The 24922-nt window shown below is 35.8% G+C and overlaps 1 protein-coding gene across 3 annotated transcripts in view; it reads left to right on the top strand.

Moving 5' to 3' along the window:
- Nucleotides 1–19020, top strand: part of mms4 (Methyl methanesulfonate sensitivity 4) — a 64029-nt gene extending 45009 nt beyond the window's left edge. For 2 of the 3 annotated variants that reach the window (XM_069830838.1, XM_069830837.1), the window contains 3 exons: nt 2441–2639; nt 8806–8862; nt 17208–19020. In XM_069830838.1, the coding sequence (XP_069686939.1) occupies nt 2441–2639; nt 8806–8862; nt 17208–17327 (376 nt within the window). In that variant the 3' untranslated portion in view covers nt 17328–19020. The remainder of the gene's footprint in view (nt 1–2440; nt 2640–8805; nt 8863–17207) is intronic. The other variant, XM_069830839.1, reaches the window with a different exon arrangement.
- Nucleotides 19021–24922: the final 5902 nt, after the last annotated feature.

Genomic DNA, 24922 nt, shown 5'->3' with positions numbered 1-24922 from the left:
ATAATTTATTATCTCATTTTGTGCCATACTAGGTGACTCAGACATCAGTGCCAGCTGCAAAATTTATATGATTGCTTATAGAATTACTAGCAAAGAAAGGAATTAAAGTTTCACAAATTTGACAAGTAATTAATTATTCAGATACAGAATCGCATGAAAATTTTTTAGTGTAAATGAATTTCTTAACTACAAAGATTTAATGTGTATTAAATTTTCATTCTAGCTACATTTTCCGATACAAGCACTATATTACGAATTATCTCAATTAATTAATAATTCATACCATACAATTAAATTTCAGTTAAACAATTTTCTTTAAAAATAATGGCAATAATTTTGGCTTCATGTATATAGCAGAAACAATGGAGTAATAATATATTCAAGATTCCAGATTGGCCAAGATGAGCATAACCCTATTCCACCAATGTATACATTACAAATTACAACTGAAAGTTATTGTAAAGTATGTAGTTGTATCTTTCTGTTCTGCAAAATTGTGTATAACACCTTATTTTCCATATTAGTACAAGTGATATCATAATAATCATGCCGTACATACAGGCAGCTTGCAGCAATACCTTACACCTATAATAATGTTACAGCCATCTCCCTTATTTCTAATATCATACTTAAGGAACTGTGGCAAACATTACTAACTACAGTGAAACTTCGATTCTGGGTTTTTCAGGGGACCAGACAAATTATACCCAGAATCGAGAAAAACCCAAAATGGAGGTTTTTATCAAAATTGAAAAAGAAACATATGAACATATTTAAAAACTAATTTTTATGGTCTAACCTCAACTAAAAGAACAAAAATTAATACTTTAAAGAGCTTCACGACATTAAATTCACTGGTTGGTTGCATTAAGTTTACCTGTCACTTCTTGAAGAAATCAAGAATTGATGTCTGCTTTGCAGTCCAGGCAATCTTGTTCTTATAACTGCATGGCAGTGTGTGAATATTTTTAAAACATCTTGGTTTTTCATATTTGCCAATTACCAAGGGTTTTAACTTCTCAGAACCATCTACATTTGTACAGAGAATAGTAGCCTCTCCTTACTTTTCTTCACACCCTGTCAGGGAGTAGAAGAGTCCCGTCTCATCGGCATTAAAGATATCTTTGGCATCATAGCCTTCAATGAGACATGGAAGCACGTCATCTTTCCAGTGAACCATCGACTCATCTGGAACACTTGCACTTTCACCACACACATTGTATGTGATGTCATGTCACTACTTAAAGCGAAGTAGCCATCCATTAGAAGCCTTAAAATTGTCCACTTTCAATCTTAATGCGATATTTTGTTGTGAACTGATTCTCACGCGCTGCAGCACATGATAAACACATGGTTTCTGACTAGTGTGTGGTATCAGGTATCTTGCATGGGTACATGTGGCAGGTAAATAGATGGATGGGAACTGTTACTGAAACGATCTTAAACAAGGATATAAGCATTTAGGGCTGGAAAAAGACACAATCGAAGCTAGTTTGCCTTGTTAGGACAAAAAATTTGTTTCTTAAATATGGGTAAAAACTAAATCGAGAAACATTAAATTGGAATAAAAAAAGCATTGTGTATATGGAACTTCTGCTGGGACTGCCAAATAAGAACGCAAAATGTGGGTGAATCTTAAATCGAGAAACCCAAAATTGACTTTCCACTGTACAGTATTTGTTATTTGATAGCTTATAGCGTATTATCGGCAATTATAATGTGAGAAAAGATTTTTCTCAAGGCAATGCTAGAGGCTTCATAGGAATTGAGGCATTCCCTAGAATGACTTAATGTACGTTACACCATTTTCCCATTTGTAGCATATATTCAATACTTAATAACAAATCTTCTTCCTGAAGAAATTTTATTCCCCTCTAATAAACACAGAATGTCATTCTGTGCAAAAGATACTCTTGTATTAGAAATATTAGTTTCCTCTTAGTGGTAGTGGAAACTGTACAGTTGTACATGTCGTCGATTTACAAGCAGAACACATTAAGTCAAAAATATTACTTCTGAGAAAAAAAGTGTATACAATATACGTGTACATAGTATATGTGTGTAAACTTAGAATTTGAAAATCAAATACACGTAAAGAGAAACAACTTACTAAAAATAATATTTTGAGCATTCAGTTTCGTCAAGAACTATCAAACACCTTTTTCTCAGAAGTAATTTTTTGACGTGTATTTATGCTATGAACTGTTGAATTAATTACAAAGTTTTCACGATTACGTAGGCCTACAAGGAAGATTATTAATGAATATTTCGAAGTGAGCTTGTAATTTTTTTCTGGCTGAGAAATTAACTTTACATTTTGTTAACCGAAGAAGAAATATTGTTGCATTGATAAGTGATCATACTTTTTTTTTTTCTTCTTTCGAGTGACCCTATTTATGTTCATGCTATAGTAAAATGATTGTGATTTCATTGTTTACAGACTTGAGAAACAAAAGAGAGAACAAGATAAATTTAGTTGGTATGCAGCTGGAGATTCTCGTGACTGTGTTCGAGTGGATAAGAATGGCAATGGCCTCCTTAGACTCTGGCAGCAGCAGTTGAGTCAGTTTAACAGAGTTGGCATGGAAACAGCACAGGCGATTACTGCAGTTTATCGCTCTCCTTCTGCTCTGCTTGAGGTGCGATTTTTTATTTGTATAAGTCTTGTTGTAAGTTAGTCTGACTGGGTTGATTACACTGGTCGACAGTCATTTTGCGCCAGACATAAAACTGACAAATTCTTACTAATTTCGACCTTCTGAATTTAAAAATAACAAGCAAAATGATCCATCAGTTCGGGTTTTCGAGATGCACAATATAATTAATTTTCTATGCATTTAATTTAAAAAATCACCATATTTCGTGTGTAACTATTTTGTTTTACAAATTTGAAGTCCCATTATATGAAAACAATATTAGCATAAGTAGGCCATCATGTTAGAAGCACTTGTAGAAAAGGAAATTATTTTATTGTCCTTTTACGACTCTATTTGGAGGGGATGAAACAGGTTCATGGTATGAATTTGCTTGAGTTTACCTGATTTTACTTGAGATGTGTATTTCTTTCACTGTGAACTGCACGCATTGTATTCTTCACCTGACATAATTAGGAACATTAAATCCAGACGTTTGAGATGGGCAGGGCATTAGCACTTATGGGCGAATCCAGAAATGCATATAGAGTGTTAGTTGGGAGACCGGAGGGAAAAAGACCTTTGGGGAGGCCGAGACGTAGGTGGGAGGATAATATTAAAATGGATTTGAGGGAGGTGGGATATGATGATAGAGACTGGATTAATCTTGCACTGGTTAGGGACTGATGGCGGGCTTATGTGAGGGCGGCAATGAACCTTCGGGTTCCTTAAAAGCCATTTGTAAGTAAGTAAGTAAGTGAGCTTCACATTACTGTAGTTTATATTTTGCAATAGGCCATCCTGTCAAAACCACTTCTAGAAGCGGAAATTGTTTTATTGCCCTTTTCGGTTCCATATGGAGGAGGAAAAACAGGTTTGCTGTATGAAATCGCTTCAGTTTGCCAGGAGATTTCCATAGTGTTATTATTCTGTGTAAGATGTGTATTTCTTTAAAGTGTGCTTTAATGATAATATTCAAAGTACGAATGGTTTATATGTGCGGATTTGAAGGTTTAGCATTGCTTCTTGGAATGCAATTAGGCTACACAACATTTTGCTGCTTTCTGGGCGAATGGGACATTCACGCTCGAGATAAGCATTATAAAATAAAACGACAATCACTAGAGCCAGGGAAAAAAATATTATACATTAACCCCTTGTACCTTAAAGTAAAGTAATTTTACTCCCTTTACACATTAAGTTATGTTAATGAAGAATTTTGTTAAAGGGATGAATCATAAAACTGAAGCACTTAAACATATCGAGGAAAAATTTCCTGCTATTACTGATTCAAAAATATTAGAGAAATAATGAAGGACAATCACTTCGAATCTTTGTTGGAAGGAAAAGAGAGAGCCGCCTCGATTGCATTCAAGGACGTTGTATTAAATTTTCTGAGTGACTGTAGAAATAAGAACTATGAAGAACTAGTGCAAAATTTACTGTTGGCTTATGAAACTATGGGTTGTAAAAGTCACTGAAAATTCAATTCCTTCACTTCCATCTTGACTTTTTCCACGAGAATTGTGGCGATTTTAGTGATGAGCATGATGAGCACTTTCATCAAGAAATTTCAACTATGGAAAAAAGATACCAAGGACAGTGGAGTACCAATATACTAAGCAGTCTATTGTTGGACTTTAACTCGTGATGTACCTGATGTCCAGTGTAAAATAAAATGCAGGAAAAGAAAGCTGCAATCTTGTGAACACTGAATATTTAACCTTATTGTCGTTATATAAACCAGTATTTTGAATAGATATAAATTCGAAAATTTTTCAAAAACCGTAACAAACAACCATTTTTTATTGTCATATTCGTATTCAGGAGGCTCAAATCATATAGAAAACATGTATTACATGCCCAGCACAAAAAAAAGTTAAAATTTGTTACGCAGTGTTATACAGTAAAACTTCACTTATACGTTTTTATGGGGTGTGATGGAAAAAACGGATGTGAGAAAAACATGTAACTTAAATGACATTTAATAATATCTGAAATAGCATTTGGAGACTATATGGGGAGAACAAGTCAATTTAGTAAAATTTTGACAAAAAAATGAACTTCACTGTTAGTCATCTTTATAGTACTCAAATTTATAACACACATTCTTCAGGAACGTAACATTATTTGTAAAAAATCTTAGCTGCTTATAGCCAAAGCTGACTCAAACTCCAATCTAGAAAATTTTATGAAATCGGCTTACTTTGCTCTTCCAGTGCTTAAAAAATATGTGATTATTTTACGAAAGTTACCTGTTGAGGATGATAAAATGTTGTTTACACTCCCTATGCTGATGATCAGGTGGTAATCGCCCAAGAGGAGGAAGATATAGAATACATGATGAGAAAATTACACGAGGAATACAGAAAATGGGGTTTGACAATAAACTGGGAAAAAACTGAATATTTGTGTATAGGGGGTAAAGGTAAAGGTATCCCCGTAACATGCCATGAAGGCATTTGGGGGGCATGGAGGTAGAGCCCCATGCTTTCCATGACCTCGGCACTAGAATGAGGTGGTGTGGTCGGCACCACGCTCTGACCCGGGAAAGACCCGGTACTCAGTTTTATAGGAGGCTGAGTGAACCTCGGGGCCGTTCTGAAAGTTTGGCAACGAGAAAAAATCCTGTCACCACCTGGGATCGAACCCCGGACCTTCCAGTCCGTAGCCAGCTGCTCTACCAACTGAGCTACCCGGCCGCTTGTGTATAGGGGGTATAAGTAAAAATTTGAATTTGAGTAATAATATAACAATAAAATCATGTAATGAATTCACATATTTAGGAGCAAAATTTGATAATACAGGAAGATATGACAATATGAGAAATTCAGGAATAATTAACGCCAGGAAAGTTACAGGAACACTAAATTCTATTCTATGGCAAGAGAATATTAGGAAAAAAACAAAAATGATGATATATGAATCCATAGTTAAAAGCACATTACTCTATGGATGTGAAGTTTGGCAGATATCTGAGCATATGAAAAATAAGCTTCTATCTACTGAAATGGATTCCTTGAGAAGATCAGCCATGAAGTCAAGACTAGATAGGGTCAAGAACGAAGATATTAGAAGACTTATGCATAAAGAAAAAACAGTCATCGAAGAAATACAAAGAAGATAATTAATTTGGTACAGACATGTTCAGCGGATGGAAAACGAAAGACTGCCGAAAACTATCTTGAAATGGGTTCCAAATGGGAGAAGAAGAAGAGGGCGACCACGAGATACATGGATTGGAGTTAAAAATGCTATGTCACAGAGAGAGTTACAAGACGGTGATTGGGAGAACAGAAGAAGATGGCAACTAGGATCCGGAAGGTGACCCTTCTCGCTGTGAAGCCGGATATAGGCCTATATATATATATATATACATATATATATATATTTTTGGACTGCTTGCTCCTAAAGAATAAACCATGCCCTCAAATTATGAAGATAAATTGTTCCATGATTTGTTCAATTACAACATGGCATGTAACAAAATGTTTCACTGTTTGTGAAATAGTAACAGTGTCACTAAAGGGCACAAGATTGGTAGAAGAAAGCATGGGCAGCTTCGAATTTCCACGAATTTCAAAGTGGGCCTCATGTTAACAATGAACAATGCTGCGACATCTTGGTAGTCTACTGAATGTTGTTCATCGTTAACTGATTTAGGATATCCACTTCGTTCCATGTTGAAGACACTAAACATTTTTAATTTTTATAATACACTGCTTACACTTTGGTGTGATCAGTGACGTAGCCAGCGGGTGGGCCAGATGGGCCCAGGCCCAGGCCCACCCAAAAAATTTGCGAATTTTTGCGTTTCTTTTTAGGGAAAACACTCAACATTAAAAATAAGCCTTGTATCCAGAGTAATAGTTACAATCGATAGAATTAAGATAAGAAGTAAAAAATGCGTTCATTTAACTGTATTAGATTGGGTCTAAAAATTTATCTGGCAGTGATGAAAAGAAGGAAGTTGTGGAAGCTACTGGATTGTTACATCAGCTAGAAAAATTTGACACCTTATTTTATTTGGTATGTTCAGACGATATTCTTGCTCATTATTGTCATTATTGGAAGCACTAAAATCTCCAAAAATGGATATTAGTAAATGTTCGCTCCTCATTAAGGCAACGATAGATAGCTTTTCAAAGCTCCGAAATGAAGAAAAATTCGAAGAATTTCATTCCAGTGCTGCATCCACAGAAAGGACTTTTTCTGCTTTACGACAAATAAAAACTTACACCAGGACAACCATGTCAAACACAAGGCTTTGTAATCTAGCAATTTTATCCATCATGAGGGAAAAAAGTTGGGATTTGTTGAAGGACTCATCATCAGTGATCAACAGATTCGTTACTAGGAAATCTCGACTGCTCCAGCTTCACCTTATGAAGAGTTTGTATAGATATGCCTTGCATGATTGTTTATCATAATTTTGCATGTTATTAAATATGACTTCCGAGAATGAGTTTCAAGAGAGTTGATGGCAGTGGCGTTTTCAGGAGATGGGTCAGGTACTTTCTAAACCCTGCATATCTGGCCCACCCAAAATAATTAGTCTGGCTACGCCACTGGGTGTGATGGTTTTGGAATGTCTGGATGATTACATGGAACTCGCCTGCATCTTCCTTTGTTGTTCCGTAGTTGTCCTCACACAGCAGTACTAGCTTCACTTGCTGTTCAGGAGTCAACATGATCGCTTTTTCAATTCTCAATCGATATCATTTATAACTTGAAATAATAATGATCTCTCTTTCACCTCTTTATAACTCCAAACTCTCTCATTACATAACACTTAACAGAATTTTAAAGGAAAAAGAAATTCGTTATCAGGGGCTGATATGTTTTATAATAACGTCCATACAACCTCACCCTATTCTAAGATATCAGATACTATTGTCAATGAGGTTATTACACACATATGCCTGTGGAGTAGCAAGGTTTTCTAATTGCATGTTCTCATTCTTCTCCGTTAAAGATCATCATAATCGTTATTGATGTGGGTGACATGTTACCAAGAGTTGAGAACAGCATATTAGTGGTCTGAATAAAGAATTACACCTTTCTTCATCTTTATTCATGAACAAAGGAAGATGTGAAGGAATGTGTTACTTGTGATCGACACCTTTACTTCCTCACCTGTTGGAAGACTGATTTATGAATTTTTATACCAAAAATCCATAAGTGTTTATCCTTTAGCCGGGTATAACTTGTTTACATTGGATTTAGATTGAATTATATTAATCACTAGACCATACAGGACAAAGTGTGGTTTAAAATGTGTAGGCTATTGAAGAATTGACATTTGCATTATTTCTTGTCTCCTTCTTCTGTTAGGATTGAAGTGACTGCAAATGTAATACCAAACATCAGAAATGTTAGGTAGGAAGTTACATGTAATTGATAAAGAGTGAAGGTGGAAATACACCTATTGTACCCTAAATACCATATTTTCTCAAATACCCAGTGCACTTTTTTTTCCGAAATATCCAAGTAAAAAATATGGGTATGCGGCTTACTCGAAATGAAATTCACAACATTGCCCGATTTTTCTCCTGCACAACTCCTAAGGTGGTAGCGCATGCCATTATTTTTCCACATGGGTATTTCAATTTTTAAACGGATTTGTTGTGTATGGGCATGTATATTGCTCCTTCTTGTTGAAAAAACCTTCAAAAAGTGTAGCACCTAAAATCAGCTGGATGGAACAGAGGACGATTGTAGACGAATGCAATGAGGAAAGAAAGCACAGAATGAGAAAGTTTCATACAAAATGAAGGTAGTTAGTTAATTTACTGACATGTGCTATTAATGTTGCAGTTGATTAAGCAAGACAACTGACATGCAGTGCATACACATAGGGTGGGTTTCAGATGCGTCCTGTTCTAGGATAAAATTAATTGTTAACTGAAGTATTTATGTTTAATTGTTTTTAATTTGTCGTGAATAAATTTGTTGAAAGTTCTAGTTCTGTAATTTATTTTTATTTTATTTTTTACGCCTTTCAAAAGTGAGGTGCGCTGCTTATTTGAGGACGCAGGGTATTCGAGGAAAAACTGTATACACTACATCTCAGACTGTAAAGTCGTCTTTTCACAGACTGTTTCAAAGGGATTAGTTTAAGAATTATCCGAATTGGGTTTTTTGGTAATGTGATAAACTTTTGTTTTTATAGGCTTATGAAAATTGTGGAAGTCAGAAGGAAGCAGAACTCTTATTGGAATCTATACCAGTGAGTACATATTATACATTATTGTGTCTCTTAGTAATATATATTGGTGTCTCAGCCTCATGTGGGGTATCTTGATACAGTATCTGTTTGTTCCTAGTGCATTAAGATCAAATTACATATCACGAATGCAGAATGTTCTCAGTCATTTAACTGTTGTAACAAGGCATGTGTATATTCAGAATGTGACAGTAATTCTTTAAAAAGTGTGTAATATGACTGAGTTTAGGTTTTCTTTATAACATTGTGCATTCATATGTGATTCTTATATATGTACAGAACCAACTCGTCAAGCTCTGAGAACTACACACATCATAAACAGTTTGGAAACGCTTATATTTCCTGTGTTATGGTGGTAAAGATGTATAACAACATTCCTCTGTGGTTTTTAAATTTATTGTTATCTTTTCGATGTTATCGATTCAACAATGAGAATGAAAACAAATGACAGGCACTAATAGGGCAATAAGCTTCAAATATTGCAAATAAGTTAAGTTATCCATAAGTGTGAGTAGTGTTGTAAAAGTTGAAAATTTTAAATATGTTAATGGCTAGGGTTCGGAATTTGAGGACCTGAAAGTTAAAAATGACAGTGAATATATATAATTAGTTGTGTGTTAGAATATGTAAGGTAAATGTCTGGTTTACACTTCTTTGGAATTCAAAAAGTCTTTGCTCAACACATGGTATTTCAAATGAAAAGAATTGTTTTTTTGTGTAAACCGCACCACAGATTTTGTTACCTGTGGGGAGGATATTGTAATCTTTCTTTTGTTTACATTTATTGTAGAAAAATTGAGAATAAATTTCGGAGTCAATGTTCACCAGGCGTAACAAAGTACCAAGTGATAACGAGGATTCTACCTGAGATAGAGGGAATGTGTTTGCTTAGCTTGAACTATACTTACTTACTTACTGGCTTTTAAGGAACCCAGAGGTTCATTGCCGCCCTCACATAAGCCCGCCATTGGTCCCTATCCTGAGCAAGATTAATCCAGTCTCTACCATCATATCCCATCTCCCTCAAATCCATTTTAATATTATCTTCCCATCTACGTCTCGGCCTCCCTAAAGGTCTTTTTCCCTCCGGCTTCCCAACTAACACTATATACTACATTGCAATACTAACTTTTAGGTTTTCAAAGTCCGAACCCTAGTAATGGCACATCGACTACCACCACTTATGCAAGTGCACATCATTGCAATGTGCGTAGAAGACCTACCATATCGGGAAACAGCTCGATGTCTAAGAGTTTCTCCTAGTGGTGTATTGAAGACCTGGAGACTTTACCAAGACATTCAATCAGTCTCTAACAAACCTCGCAAAGGTCGTCCACGAGTAACTACAGCAGAGAAAGATCGCTACATTGAATTACTGGCCTGGAGGAGGTCTACAATTAATGCCACAGAAGTTCAAAGGGTCCTACTATCAATTATTGGAAGAAATATAGCCACACAAACCATCAGAAACCGTCTTCATCAAGTCAATCTGCATTCTAGATGTCCTTGGCGAGCACCTTCGTTGACCAGACAACACAGAATTGTAAGATTGAGATGGGCAAGAGAACATGCAAACCGGAATCTCAATTGGTGGAACTGTGTACTGTTCTCGGATGAAACCAGGATTTGCTTTAAACCAGATTCAGAACAAATTCTCATCTGGAGAGAGTCGGGTAATGTTGCAAGACTGCACCTTGTAGTTCCACATTACCAGCAAGGTGGAGGTTCCGTCATGTTTTGGGGCAGGATCATGCATGGACGTCGTACACACTTCATGTCAGTCAAGGGTAATATGACGGCAGAATTGTATTGTAACCAGGTTCTGGAAACCACCGTTGAGCCATTTCAAAGACAGTTTGGCAGTGGATTAATTTTTCGAGACGATAATGCTAGGGCACACTGCGTAAGACGTGTGGATGAGTTCCTCAAGCATGCTCATATCAGGAGAATGGAGTGGCCAGCATGTTCATCTGATATGAATCCGATAGAGCATGCTTGGGACAGGCTCAAAGTTGCCATTCGACAACATAGTCCTCCTGTACAGACTGTCCAAGACCTTCAACAGCCACTATTGAAGAGTGGAACCATCTCAATCAACAGGTACTTGATGACCTTATTAGCAGAATTCCCAAATGTATTGCTGCATTGCTTGAAGCCTGAGGGAGTGTTACCAAGTACTGATACTCTAAAAAGTGTGGTTTCACGACCAATTCATATCAAATTTAAATTGTGATGTTTCTCCATTAAATTATTCAGTTTGTTCATTTTGTTATTTTATGAAATTTTATGAGTTTAATGAATAAAAATTATCAAATAAATGCATGTTTTCAAACAATGTTAAATTATTTTATTAGTTACATTCAGTAATTTTAAAGAAAACTCGAAAGAAAAGGATGTAAAACTCGAAAAATAGTGTTTCCAAACTTTTTGTGAAATGTATATTAGCAAAACAGATTTATTGTTGTGAATGTTCAAGCATCTGAAACAATCTGTAAATTAGTACGTAGAGACTGGAAGTATTACAGATAAGCACAGGAAAGAAAAAATGGTTTCGAGGAAAGAAAAATTGAATGACATTGGCTGCTGCTTGAAAAATTCCTGTAAAATGCATTAGGCAACTTTCTCTACAAGTGGGAATTTCTCTTTTTTCGTGCATAGAGCTACAAAGCTGTTGAAAATGAAACCATACAAATTAGTGTGATCATGAGCTACAGCCAGTAATCCTGTGGAAAAGGCTTGCAATTTACGATTGAATTGTGAATAATGTGCATGATGGAGAAATAGACCTATATCCTATTTTCTTCTCTGTTGAGGCTTGGTCCCATCTCTAAGGCTATATGAATTCAAAAGTTATTCCTACTTGTGCACTGATTTTACAGTAGTGGCAAAAAAAAAACTGGACCAATAGAATAATCAAAATCCCCAAAATGAGCCACTGTGCATGCCACACATGCCCTTCATTCACAAGATAGCGAGTAATCTATTGAAATTGTTGTAGTTTCGACTGCTGACGTAGCCCATTTCGAAAGCCATTAGAAAAGAAGCTGGTAAAATTCATGTTCTGGGAATAATAAGTTAATTAAATAGTAAAATGTCACTGCAATCGAAAAGTATTGGGAATAAATTTGAATAAGGAACAAAAAAAAAAAAAGTTTCCTTCCCAGGCAGGATTCGAACCACGAAAGTCTTAAACGACATTTCATACAAGTTGAGGGGATGCGAAGGCATTTCTTTCCCCTTCTACTTGTCCTGAGTCCGTGAGTAACAGACCGGTAGCTGTTACCTTTTATACCTGTACCCCCCAAGTTGTACACACAAGAAAATAAAATATTAAATAAAGTACATAAGTGAATATAAAATACAATGACATGGATGTTTGACAGTTACATGTTTGAGTATATTTTAATGTCGTTTTTACAATATTTTTTACTAACAATTAATTAAATTACGGAATGTTAGTTTGTATTATGAAGGCGGGGGGGGGGGGGGAGCGACACAGTGCAGATTGTCCCATTGTGTATGCTGTAGAGTAGCAACTAGCAGTGAAGAAAACATTTATCTTCTGCTGTCAGTAGCTCTTTAAGGGGAGAGGATGGTATTTTTGATGAAAAATGACTAAATTTAAAAAAAAAAAAAAAATCTTTAAAATACTCTGTGATATGTGTGGATTGCCATTTTTAAACTTCCTGCATTGTGAATTTTTAAATCACTCGCCCACTTTTATTGTTGTTTCCGGTAAATTAAATTTTCAAAAATTTTTTTTTTCGTTAAAATACCCTTTGATATGTGTGGAATGCATTGCATAACATTTTGTGGGTATTTGTGCCCTTATCAGATGTTGAGACGTCATTTTTAAACTTCCTGCGCTATGGATTTTTAAATCACACGCCTGCTTTTATCGGTTTCCAGTAACTTCATTTTTTTGCTACATTGCCAGACAAAATGGATATAATTTCTGAACTATTAAAGATACATGCATGAAATTTAGAACACACATTCTTTAGACTTTAAGGAAACTTTTCTCTGTAACAGAATTTTGTTAATTGATTTCATTTTAAAAATACGTCCGTTTGTTTGCAAGAAAGGACGTCAGAAAATTGTTACTAAATTTTAATTGTTTATTTTATAAACGTAGGGACTAATCTCAAAATTCTGTTACAGACAGTTTGTAGAATATACTTTTGCAAATACATTGCAAAAACTGTTTGAATTTATCTTTAAAAACGGTTTAGATATATCGGTTTTAGTACAATCCTGCATTGGGTATATTTTTTTCAAATTTGGGCCCCCAAATAATTTTTTTTTCAAAATATTTTTATTTGGTTGAGTTGCCAGAGCTATGGGCTCTCTACATACAAAAAATCAATAATTTACACCAAATAGGAAAAAAGTTAAAAAAAATACCATCCTCTCCCCTTAGATTTAGATTTAGATTTAGATTTAGATTTATTTATTTAACCTGGTAGAGATAAGGCCGTCAGGCCTTCTCTGCCCCTCTCCCCTTAATATGCCAGTTGATATAAACAACAATAAAATGAAATACAAACGCTTAGTATAGACTTTCGAAATATAGATTACCGGTAAACATTTTCAATGTAATAAGAATTTTCACTGTGTTTGGAGTCAATTAGTTGAAAGTCAGTAAGATGTATAGTAGCATCTTCCCCTTCACGGATGGTAAAGAGTGAGTAAAGGGGAAGGCCTATCAACCAAACTGAAATGGGGATTAGTTACCAGTCTATCTTGCTTTGGAGTGAACAAGGCTCTGAAATCAGCTACAAGGGTCGGTCCAGTTTTTTTTGCCACTATTGTACATTATTCACGAGATTCTCCTACATGACGAGAAAGTTGGTATACAGAGTGCTATGAATGGAGAAAGAATTGTGAGCCATTTCTTAAAGAATTAGTGCCAATTTTATGCGGTCCCTTTTTTAAAGACTTCACTGACATGAAACAAAGTTACGCATTCTTTCAGCAGGGTCCTGCCACTGCTCATATAACAAATGTTTTCCTACAAGAAATTAAGTGTTCCAAGACATATAGTGATTAGTGTTAATCTGTGGCTCCCTTGGTCCCCCAGTCTGACCTCCGTGATTTTTGTCTTTGCATTCATTGAAATATAAAGTAAAGTGTACAGGACAAACCTATAGGGTGAGTGAGAAGCCCCTTTACATGTTATTAGCATAGTACAGTTAGACATGTAGATAAACATTGTTACGAATACAAAAAAACATGTGTATATTTAATTTTACGAATAACATTGTGCAAAAGTTCATTAATCAACAACGTCTGTGTGCTTCCCTCCATGTTCAATGCAAAGGTTGATGCATCACCACGTTCTTGTGTTCATCCGCTGCAGCATAGGAGGGGTGATCATGTGGAATGCTAAGTGAACTCCGTTTTTCAGTTGATTGTTCACGTATTGTTGTTTACGAACCTTTTCTTTTATTAAGCCCCAGAATGCATTGTCTGGTATCGTGAGATCCGGACTTCATGGAGGCCATGTCTTCTTTGTGTTTTGACGTTCGTGAACCCACACAGAAGCCACCAAACGCCCCTCAACACTGAAAACACTTGTATCCGCCATGGTTTAACTCTTTCGACTAAATGGAGTGGATCACGTTTTTCCTTCCTCCACTATCTAAATGAAGTGACATGCTTATGCTGGGAAATGCGTATCTCAATACTGTGTAACACAAAAATAGTAATAATAATAATAATAATAATAATAATAATAATAATAATAAAAAATAAAGATTTAATCTGCTCAACAATTGACTATACTAATAACTAGGGGGCAGATGTTGATGACCTAAAAATCTACTTAAAATGATTATTAAAATGTCCTTAAACTAATGGAAAAATGTCGTAGAATTAAAAGAAAATGACATTTAAATACTATTCAAAGAACTCGCACCACAACTTTTTAAAAATTAGTCACCTTGTTTCAATAACTGCCCTCCAAATCTCGGAGAGAGGAGGCAACTTCCTGGAATTTGGCTAAGATAAAGGAAAAGGGCATGCAAAAAATGAAAGTTTTAAGGGAAAACTATAGATTTTAATGAGGGTTTTACAATGTATTTCAATCGGTGGTGGTCCATTTAAGTGCCTTCTCCTTCCGTTCTTTACTTTTGTTACCAGATCTTCCAGATGGAGGAGTGTGAATGACAAAACAAATTGTGGGTGCAGCTTGCATTCTTGCAATCTTTGTGTTAAAAATACTGTCCCATTCCTTCCATGGGGACACAACGTACTGTCCAGGACACGGTGCAAGTTTCTCCTCTTCCAAACATAAATTCTAAAGACACCTTCGTACCGATAAAAGAACACTAGCGGTCAAAGCCCTCACTTAAACTAAGCTATTGTCATTTACTTCCGTTGTGTGAGGTGAAGCCTTCAGTGGAATGAGAGATGGTCTTTCAAACTATAAAACTCAAACTTCACTGTTATTCACTTATTCAGTAGGTAATTACTACTGACTTATTTGCTTAGAAAAAGATTTAACAGACCTATTGATAAAGAAGAAAGTTAAATGCATTCCAAATGATCTAAAAATTCTTCAAAGTATTAAAAATGACCAAAAAATACCGAAAAAAAAAAAAATAAATAAAAATGACGTGTTAGCTCAAAACTGCAAAAAAATGCAATATAAGGAATTAATTTTTTACGTTGATATTAACATAGAAAGGATTTTTATATTAATAGGCATCGTTCTAATGTGAAAAATAAGAAGTTGACTTTTCATCAACATCCGCTCCCTACTAATAACATGTAAAGAGACTTCTCTCCCAGCATGTATATAACTTAGAAAATTTCAAACATAATTATCCATTAGGAGATTGCCTCTATTTCTCGACAGGAAATTGAGAAAGTACTGGAGAACATGTTAAGTAGGTGCTGAAAACGTGTAGCGAAAGACGACATGTTCTTAGTTAAATTGGATGAGTACATAACCTGCTGAGCACTCTGTGTGTCCAGTAGGTGTACCGTTGCTGTGCATACAAAATATGCCATACTGGTTGACTATGTTAGACTGAGACACACTATAGAATGCAATGATGAAGACTTTTTAATGTAATAGTAAATTCTATGTTAATAACATGAAATATGTTTGCTAATGTTATAAATTGGGTATGTTTAAATAAAGTTTATGCTCGACCATGCCGAAATGTAGTAATTATACACCTGGTAGCAGTCCTTTAATGCATGTCATTAAAGTACACCTACTCATTAAAGTACAAGTGTTCAGCCAATGACAAGTCAGCTTACAGGTGTTCAGCCAATGACAAGTCAGCTTTGTACCGTTATAAAACCACTAGTATCGATTATTCTCGGATATGCAATCGAAAGAGAATTAGCGAAAAGTCACGGAGGCTGGAAATCCAATACTGTCGCAGAAGGTTATGTTCTGTTACTATAATAATTAGAGTTAATTGTAAATAATATTCAAATAAATTCAATTTGTCATCTCGTTTTTCAATTCTAAATCAATTTTCAGGTTATACCAGAGTAATGTTCATCTTATTCTGTGCCAAGGTCAATGAAATTCGGCCTTTGAAAAAATCAATACTTTCGCGTCTGCGCACATCTCACAATTCAGGTCAGTTCGCACATAACCATAATTTTGAATACTTTCAAGTTAGAAATATGGTCGAGCATAAAAAGTCGTATGAAACTTGCCTATAATGGTAATTAAGACGCTTGTATGAAAATTATGAAGCTCGCTTGCGCTCGTTTCATAAACAATCATACTTGCGTCTTAATTACTACCATTATAGGCTCGTTGCATAATGTACTATTATGTTGCAACCATTACATATCTGCATTATGTAATTACGTTAGGTCTTCGTGTAAAATAGCATATTTAACTGAAATCATAAAGGGGTTGAAAAGGAGTAGAGAGAAGGGAGAAGAGGTGGAGGAACAGATGAACAGAGGAAGAGGGAGAGAAGAAAAAATGAAAGTTGGGGTGGAAGGAGAGAGAGAGAGAGAGAGGACGAAGGGACAAGTGAGTAGAAGGAGAGTATACGTGCACGCGTGTTTCTGTGACTGAAATGTCATATGAATGGTATTTTAGCCACCGGCATAGCTCAGTCAGCTAAGGCACTTGTCTGCCCATCCAGAGTTGCACTTGGGCGTGAGTTCGATTCTTGCATGGGCCGATTGCCTGATTGGGTTTTTTTCCGAGGTTTTCCCCAACCGTAAGGTGAATGTCAGGTAATATGCAGCGAATCCTCGACCTCATCTCGCCAGATATCACCTCGCTATCCCCAATCCCATGGACACTAAATAACCCAGAAGTTGATACAGCGTCATTAAATAACCAACTACAAAAATTATATTTTCAGATCCGTCGTGGAGTGGGTCCACTCGCTACGACGAAGAAAGTTGGTCCAGACTTGAGCAAGAAGGTGCATGCTTTCTTAACTGCTGTGGATGGTGATGCACCATTGTCACAGAAGAAATGAATCTTGTAACATTATGAAGCTGTGGTGGTGAAGATTTTGGAAATTTCTAATTTTTTTAAATAGCTTATTAAATTGGAAGTGATCCAAGGTAAAAATTTTCAAATTTAAATTGTATTTTTGTATATATAAATATAGTGACATTCCAAGTACACATTATGTTCACATATATTTTTGTAAATAATCATTATTGTGGGAAATCTGTAGACTATTATTCGATGATGATGATGATGATGATGATGATGATGATGATGATGGCAATGGCAATGATGATAGTTAGGGCCAGGTGTTTTCGGTGAAAGTGTTTCAAATTTTTTGTGAAAATGAATAAAATATCATACTTATGATTTAAAATATGACAGTAATTTCGTGAAATTTTCGTGATAAGTTTTTCACAGTGTAATGTCATAAACTCTAAAGGTACGGTCACACGTCGCTACTTTTGCTGCGCAACTTTTGTACTGCAGCTGCAAAAGTTGCGTGTCGTGTTCACACGTAAGCCAAAAGTAGCGCACTGCACGCTACTTTTCGTACTACGCAACCCGAGTGCTGCAAAAGTTGCAACTGGAGGTTGCGAGTCTGTTCACACACAAGGCGCTACTTTTGCAGCCGCAGTCATGCTGCAGGTTTCCATCTCCGTGTTGACGTCTCAATATACATTTTGTGGTTTTGTTCGCGTTATTAATAAACTCATGCGAAAGCTTACTTATCTATTATTTCCTTTTCTGTCCTAACTAGTATTCAGAAATTGGCATTATGTTTACTATAAAGCTTTTAAAAACGCCTATATACTTAAATGATAACCAACAGCATATTCACGTAATCAATGTTGGCAACCCTCCTGTTTGAAACTACGCTACAGAAAATTAAAAAAATTAATTATATCGTCAGCAAATATGCTCAGACTGTGTTGTGCATTTAATAACTGTTACAAATAATTTATTTTCATCACATCTAACATTAAAGTATATCCAAACAATAAAAGTATCATTGGCACATATGGGTGGCAACACTGGTCGCAACCGCAGCAAAAGTTTCAACAATACCGATATCAAAAATGCTGCGTCTGCAACCCTGAGAACCCTGTTCTCACGTCGCTACTTTTAAGCTGCATGCAGCATGGAAAAGTAGCGAGCAGCAGGTTCGACAGCCGCTACTTTTCGGGTTGCACCATTGTTCACACGTCGCAGTACGAGAGTTGCGCAGTTTTTTGTACTGCATCGCTGCAAAAGTAGCGATGTATGACCGTATCTTAATGTTATATAATCAGTGTCACATAAATAGCCATTGCAGTATCACTTTATGAATAGTGTGCTCTCACATAAAAGAATCAAAATTGGAGTTCTTTACAGAATAATAAACATATTTAACGAAAAATACATAATTATTCCGAAGTTACTTTTGATCACAAAGATTGGAATGCACACTAAATAAAACGGATTGCTGAAATATCTCTTTCCGACATTAACAGTTCTAAAATACATGACACTGTTACAAACATCTTTATTAGATCAATAACTCGTAACATCCAAATCCAAGCTCTGTTATGATATAAATTTAAAAGCGTGTAGGGTTTCATGGCCGGCATCAATAGGAGAAAAGTTTTCCGGGCTATGAGGCCGTGGTCTGTTGGTTGTGTGACCAAACGTTTCGTTCACTGCTGCGGTGAACATCTTCAGTGGTGTAGATTGCTGGCGCGGCTGGTTCTACTGCACAGTAATCGGCACGTGCAGTAGAACCAGCTGCACCAGCAATCTACACCCCTGAAGATGTTCACCGCAGCAGTGAATGAAACGTTTGGTCACACAACCAACAGACCACGGCCTCATAGCCCGGAAAACTTTTCTCCTAAATTTAAAAGCGCATTATGAAACATTTTATAATGGACAGGTTATTTGCTCTGACTAAATACAGACAAAAGTGCTCCAGAACTCTCATCACATCCTTGTTCCGCCGTCACTGGAAATAGATACTACTAATGCTTCCACGCTAGGCGTGAATTTTTATATGTTACAACGGTCCACCGGAATCTTCTATGAAATTCACGAAAACAATGTCTAACAGTGCTAATCAAACCCACACGTTCAAATAAGGATTAATCGATTGTTGGAGTACACATTCTTAATTAGCAATAATCTTAATACACTTCATTGTATTTGCAACATTCATGGCGAAATAAAGCTGTTGGTAATAATAATAACAACAATAATCAAGACATCAGTGGTCCTGTAGAAGATAAAGAGAATAATATAATTATTCCCAAATAATTTCTCCCTATTTTTTTTTGCAGCTAACATTTTAAAAACTATTATACTATGTTTCTTTGAAGTAATTTAAAAAATGCCATTTTTTTGTTTTTATCGCACAAATGAAGATTTTTCGGAAAAAACTCGCGACAAATTTACATTTATGATAAAATCCGCATATATTTCTTGGTGCATCTCTCTGTCACATTTTGTATTTATTGCTAAGAACATAAAAACCTGACCCTGAAGGTAATGAGTTACCATCAGTCATCATCACCGCCGTTGTCACCACCACCACCACCACCACCACCACCACCACCACCACCACCACCACCACCATTTCTATTTCTATCATTTAGCCTGTTTTGTCATTAGGAGTTGGGTGTTGGTTTTTCAGTTCTTCTTGGGCTGTCCTGTAGCTTTCTCCTTGTACAGCAGAAATTTATACGGTATCTAATTGGATTTATTCTTTCTACACGACCTCTTGCGTTATTTTGTAGATGGTGCTTTTGTTTATATTAATATTTTCTACATTCAGTTCATATCGCATGTATTTATTTTTTTGTGGTCCAATAATGTATACCCTGATATTGGGCTTATTAACTTCAGCTTAACTTCTTCTTTCATTTTCAGTTGACTTGATGTTAGTTTCCGTGTTTTGAATGACTTTTTGATATTGTTTTCTGTTATATGATGAGAAAGTTAAATTGTTTATACTGCATTTGGCTTTGTTAAATAATAAAATGTTGCGTTACCAAATCGTATGTCAGTATTTATTTTTATTTTACTTTTTCAATAATATTATTTATTGCAGCTGGGAGACAGATTATGACTGCATATTTACTTAAGTATTTCATGGTATTTTTTCTTGTGTCAGTAACATTTCAAAAAGACTATAATCGTGTATTTTTATGTTACTTACGAATGTCACCGGACATCAGATTTTATACAGTGGAAGCTGTCAAAATATGCATACATTTAAATAATACATGCCGCAAAATAGAAAAGTCACTCAAAATATGAACATATATGCCTTTATTATTTCATAAAATTTTAAGTGGCGAACAAACACTGCCCGCTTTCTTTTGGGTCTTAAAAAGTACAACAAGCATCGTGCTTTTTACCCATCATTTGTAAGAAGAGGAAATTCATAGTGAAACATAGTGGAACATGTGTTGTCAGCAAATACCTGGATACACTACGAAGATAGAATAGAAAAGTATTCTATTTGGTTATTGCAAGATAGAATAGAAAAGTATTCTATTTGGTTATTGCAGTTTCCCTTACAGTACAAAACTAAGCTTATCCAAGTGCTCTGGAGCAAGTTTATGCTTCTTATCTGTGAGAATGAGTTTATAGACCGAGTATGATCATTCAACATTTGGTTAATTAATTATGCCGTCTCTGAAGGGAAATTCTAAACTCGCATGTTGTATTTGTTTTAATAGTTGTGCTCTGTAATCTGTCTTTGTAAAACACTGCAGTTTTATCATTATTATACATTACATTTTTATAAGAATTACTTTTTTATTTCAATTTATTGTTGTGGGGAAAAATTTAATTTAAAAGTATGGTCATTATTATTAATCATTTATATTGCACATACAGTATATGGATTACCGATATACAACTCAGAGCTATTTTCCATCCCAAAATACTAATATCTTCGACTTCTAAGTTCCTGTTTTTTATATATATATATATTTTTTTTTTAAAGAAGCGTTTGTTCCAGGATTTTCATAGTTAGCCCTTTTACATTAACCATTTCTAGACTTTTGTGGCCAATTATCATTTTGTTCAATTCTACAATATGCCCATTTCATTTCAGTAATCTTTTTTCGACCTAATTCAGCTTCTATCTTTCTCCTTATTTGTTTATTGGTAGACTTAATCCGAGTAAATCTTAAGTTCCTATGTAGATAAGCCATTTCTACAGCTGTTGACCTTTTCTTCATTTCTTTCTTTACTGTTTATATTTCACCAACCTACAAAAGGACTAATTCTACCATTGATCGTTCATTTGCTCTTTATTCTACACACGCACGCACGCACGCGCGCGCACACACACACACACACACACACAGACACAGACACAGAGAGAGAGAGAGAGAGAGAGAGAGTGTGTGTGTGTGTGTGTGTGCGTGCGTGCGTGCGTGTGTGTTTTTTTTTTCCGGGCTGGTGTTACAAACTTTCAGGGATGATGGGGAAGGGCACATGTATCAATTTGAGATAAGGAACCCTGGTCCGGAAATGACTGAGTCAAAAGTTATAAGCAAAAGTAGTTGTGGATACTTGGCCTGATACAATCTGTGAGCTTGCCTACTGTTCCCATTGGCTCGTCCATATTTGAAAATCATGTCTACATATTCCCCTCTCGTGTACTCCTCCATTTCACTAGGACTGATCGACTGGACACTGCAACTTGTACACTTACATTGCTGTCTACAGACATGCATATCAGGACCGACCATGTCCCTTACACATTACGCTATCCACATTGCTTTAGTGTAGTTTTCTTTCCCCACCCCTCAGACAGAGCACTGAACAGAATACTGTAGGTAAACAATGTAAACAACGTCAGATGAATAGAGTATGTCTAAGATGTACAGATAAATACACATAAATAAGGTGTACAGAGGAATAAAATTATTTCATTTCCACACAACTATTTTTGCTAACTTTCGACTCAATCATTTCTGGACCAGGGTTCCTTATCTCAAATTGATACATGTGCCCTTCCCCATCATCCCTGAAAGTTAGTAACACCAGCCCGGAAACAACCTGTATATATGAGTCAGTGCATATTGATTTGAGGCATACTGGCAATTTTGTATTTATTTGAATGTTCTGCTTTGAAACTATCACTTTGAGGTACACTAGAACTCTGCTAATTCGACCGTGGTCTGTTTGGTTTAGAAAAGTTTCGGATTATTCGAAATCATTACTGGAACATACCATTATCTTCATGAGGCACTGGCGTAATATTGCCTCCTCATACAGATTCACAGCACTATATCAGAGAAAATTGATTGATTTTGTGAAGTCAGGAGACAAGTACTGAGTTGATATTAAATTTGTAATGAACTATATTTCTAGGTAACCAAAGAACAATGAAAACAGTTGTCACAAATGTTAACAAACTTTCTATTTTTATGATTGCTGTAATTTCATTTCTTAAATATAATATTGGATTTTGACCTCTTAAAAAACACCAGTGAGAGATTCAGAAGTATTCTGTTTTGTTAAAGTTAATTGGTAGACCCACTTATTGCAGGTTCTATTAAGCCTTCTCAAAGTAAGTTCTAAGTCGAACTTACTCTTTGTAATACCAACTTCTTTATCTACAAAACTTAACGAGAACAGTTATCCATTGCCATTCTTGCCTCTGTACTTTGGTGGGTACTGTTGAAGTCGATTTAATTTTTCCTAGTTTTTGGTAGACATTATTTACTTAATATTCCCCTGTTACCTACAATCGTAGTAATTTTCATTGCTGCAAAACAGTTCTATTTTTGAAAGATTCCATTCTTCCAAAACCCAGTGTCGTCAAAAGGAGATAATTTGAATAGATTCAGTGAAGACTAAATTTATTAAAACACAAATACTGTATACTGATATCTATTAAAATTTGTATAACATGGCCAATATTTTGTAACACACAATAAATATATATGTTTATGTTTGAGAATGAGAATGGACGTGAGGAGGAATCGAAGAATGTACCTTGTTATGTAGACAAGGATAGGAAAAATAATTTCATATTTAATGGCTCTAATGTAAACCTGCAGTTTTATTGATGCACCCTTCTGGCGTATGTATGTATGTGTGCATATATACATTCACAGTAGAATTCCTTGTATCCGGCAACTGTGGGACAAAGCCAGTGACTGAGTTTGCCGGATAATTGGAAAATACTTTTATAGGTTATGTAAAGATACAATAGTGTGCAAATTAATCCGAACAACGTAATTACTTATGCAAAAACACTCAAACGGGATAAAAAAAGGATCTAAGACATACCTCAGTAATCTATGTGGCCTCCCTTGTTCCTAATAACAGCTCTGAGACGATTTGGCATGGATTCCACTAATTTCCCACAAATATTCTTCATTTCTTCATCGCGAAACTATACACCAATGAGGGCAGAAATCATCTTCTCCTTTGTAAAACAATCCATTTTTTGCATTCTTCTTTTGCAAATTGACCACAAGTTCTCAATGGGGTTGATGTCGTGTGAGTTGCCTGGCCAGGAGAGTACCTGAATATTCTTCTTGTTGAAGAATTCTATAGTTTTTCGAGACGTATGGCATGGTGCCAGGTCTTGTTGGAACACACCTCTGCCATCCGGAAATGATTTTTGCAGCTGGGGTACGATTCTGGTTTCCAATAAGTGAATATATTTGTCAGAATTCATCATTCCCTTGATAGGTATTAATGCTCCAGGCCCTTCATGTGTAAAACAACCCCAAAACATTACTTTAGGGGGGTATTTGGGTGCTTGTTGGAGATGAGCTGCTGTTACTTTTTCGGATCCTTTCCGTACGTAAGAAACACAGTGGCCGTGGACCTCGAAATGAGACTCTTCGGAAAAAAGTATATTCTTCCAGTCATTCACTGTCCAGTGTTGATGTAATTTTGCCCACATTAAGCGTTTTTTGCACGTAACAGGGGTTAGCAGTTGCTTCTTAATAGGCTTACGAGCCCTTCGTCCAGCTTCCAAAAGCCTACGCCGCACTGTTGTGACGTGAATATTCGCCCCAGTGGTAGCCATTAACTCGCGGGTTAAGTCGACAGCAGTTAGTCTAGGATTTAATTTACTTTTCCTGACAATTAAACGATCATCTGCAGGTGGTCTTCCTTTTCCGGCCACAGTTTCCTTTTTTCTGGGGTGTGATGGATCCAGTCTCCCTGTATCGTTTTATGATCGAATTAACAGTAGCCAAACCGATGTGACATTCTGCAGCAATTTGCCTCTGTGTCATAGAAGAATGCTCTGCTAATGTTATAATTTTAGACCGTTTTCGTGGAGTTGTATCCATTTGTGAAGACGACAGAATGTACACAGGATTGCAGTATTAAGTCTTCAACACAACTGAAATGCTTATAAGTACAAAACGACAGACAAAATGTCACATATTATAAAAAAAAAATAATAACGGCAGACCTTCAACAATGGAATTACACGTACTACAGATGTCAATTAAAGTGGTATGAGCAGCTGTGAGGCCAACAATGACAGAAACTGTAAAAATATGTCGTGTTCGGATTAATTTGCACGCTACTGTATACTGTAATGCACAAACTTTTTTTTTCCATATTGAAATTTAGTAATTTTCATAAAAAATATTAAAA

The sequence above is a fragment of the Periplaneta americana genome, chromosome 7, assembly GCF_040183065.1.
Source record: "Periplaneta americana isolate PAMFEO1 chromosome 7, P.americana_PAMFEO1_priV1, whole genome shotgun sequence".
Classification (NCBI taxonomy): Eukaryota; Metazoa; Arthropoda; class Insecta; order Blattodea; family Blattidae; genus Periplaneta; species Periplaneta americana.
The sequence above is the reverse complement of the archived record's forward strand: the minus strand, read 5'-3'. Positions and strand labels throughout refer to the sequence as shown.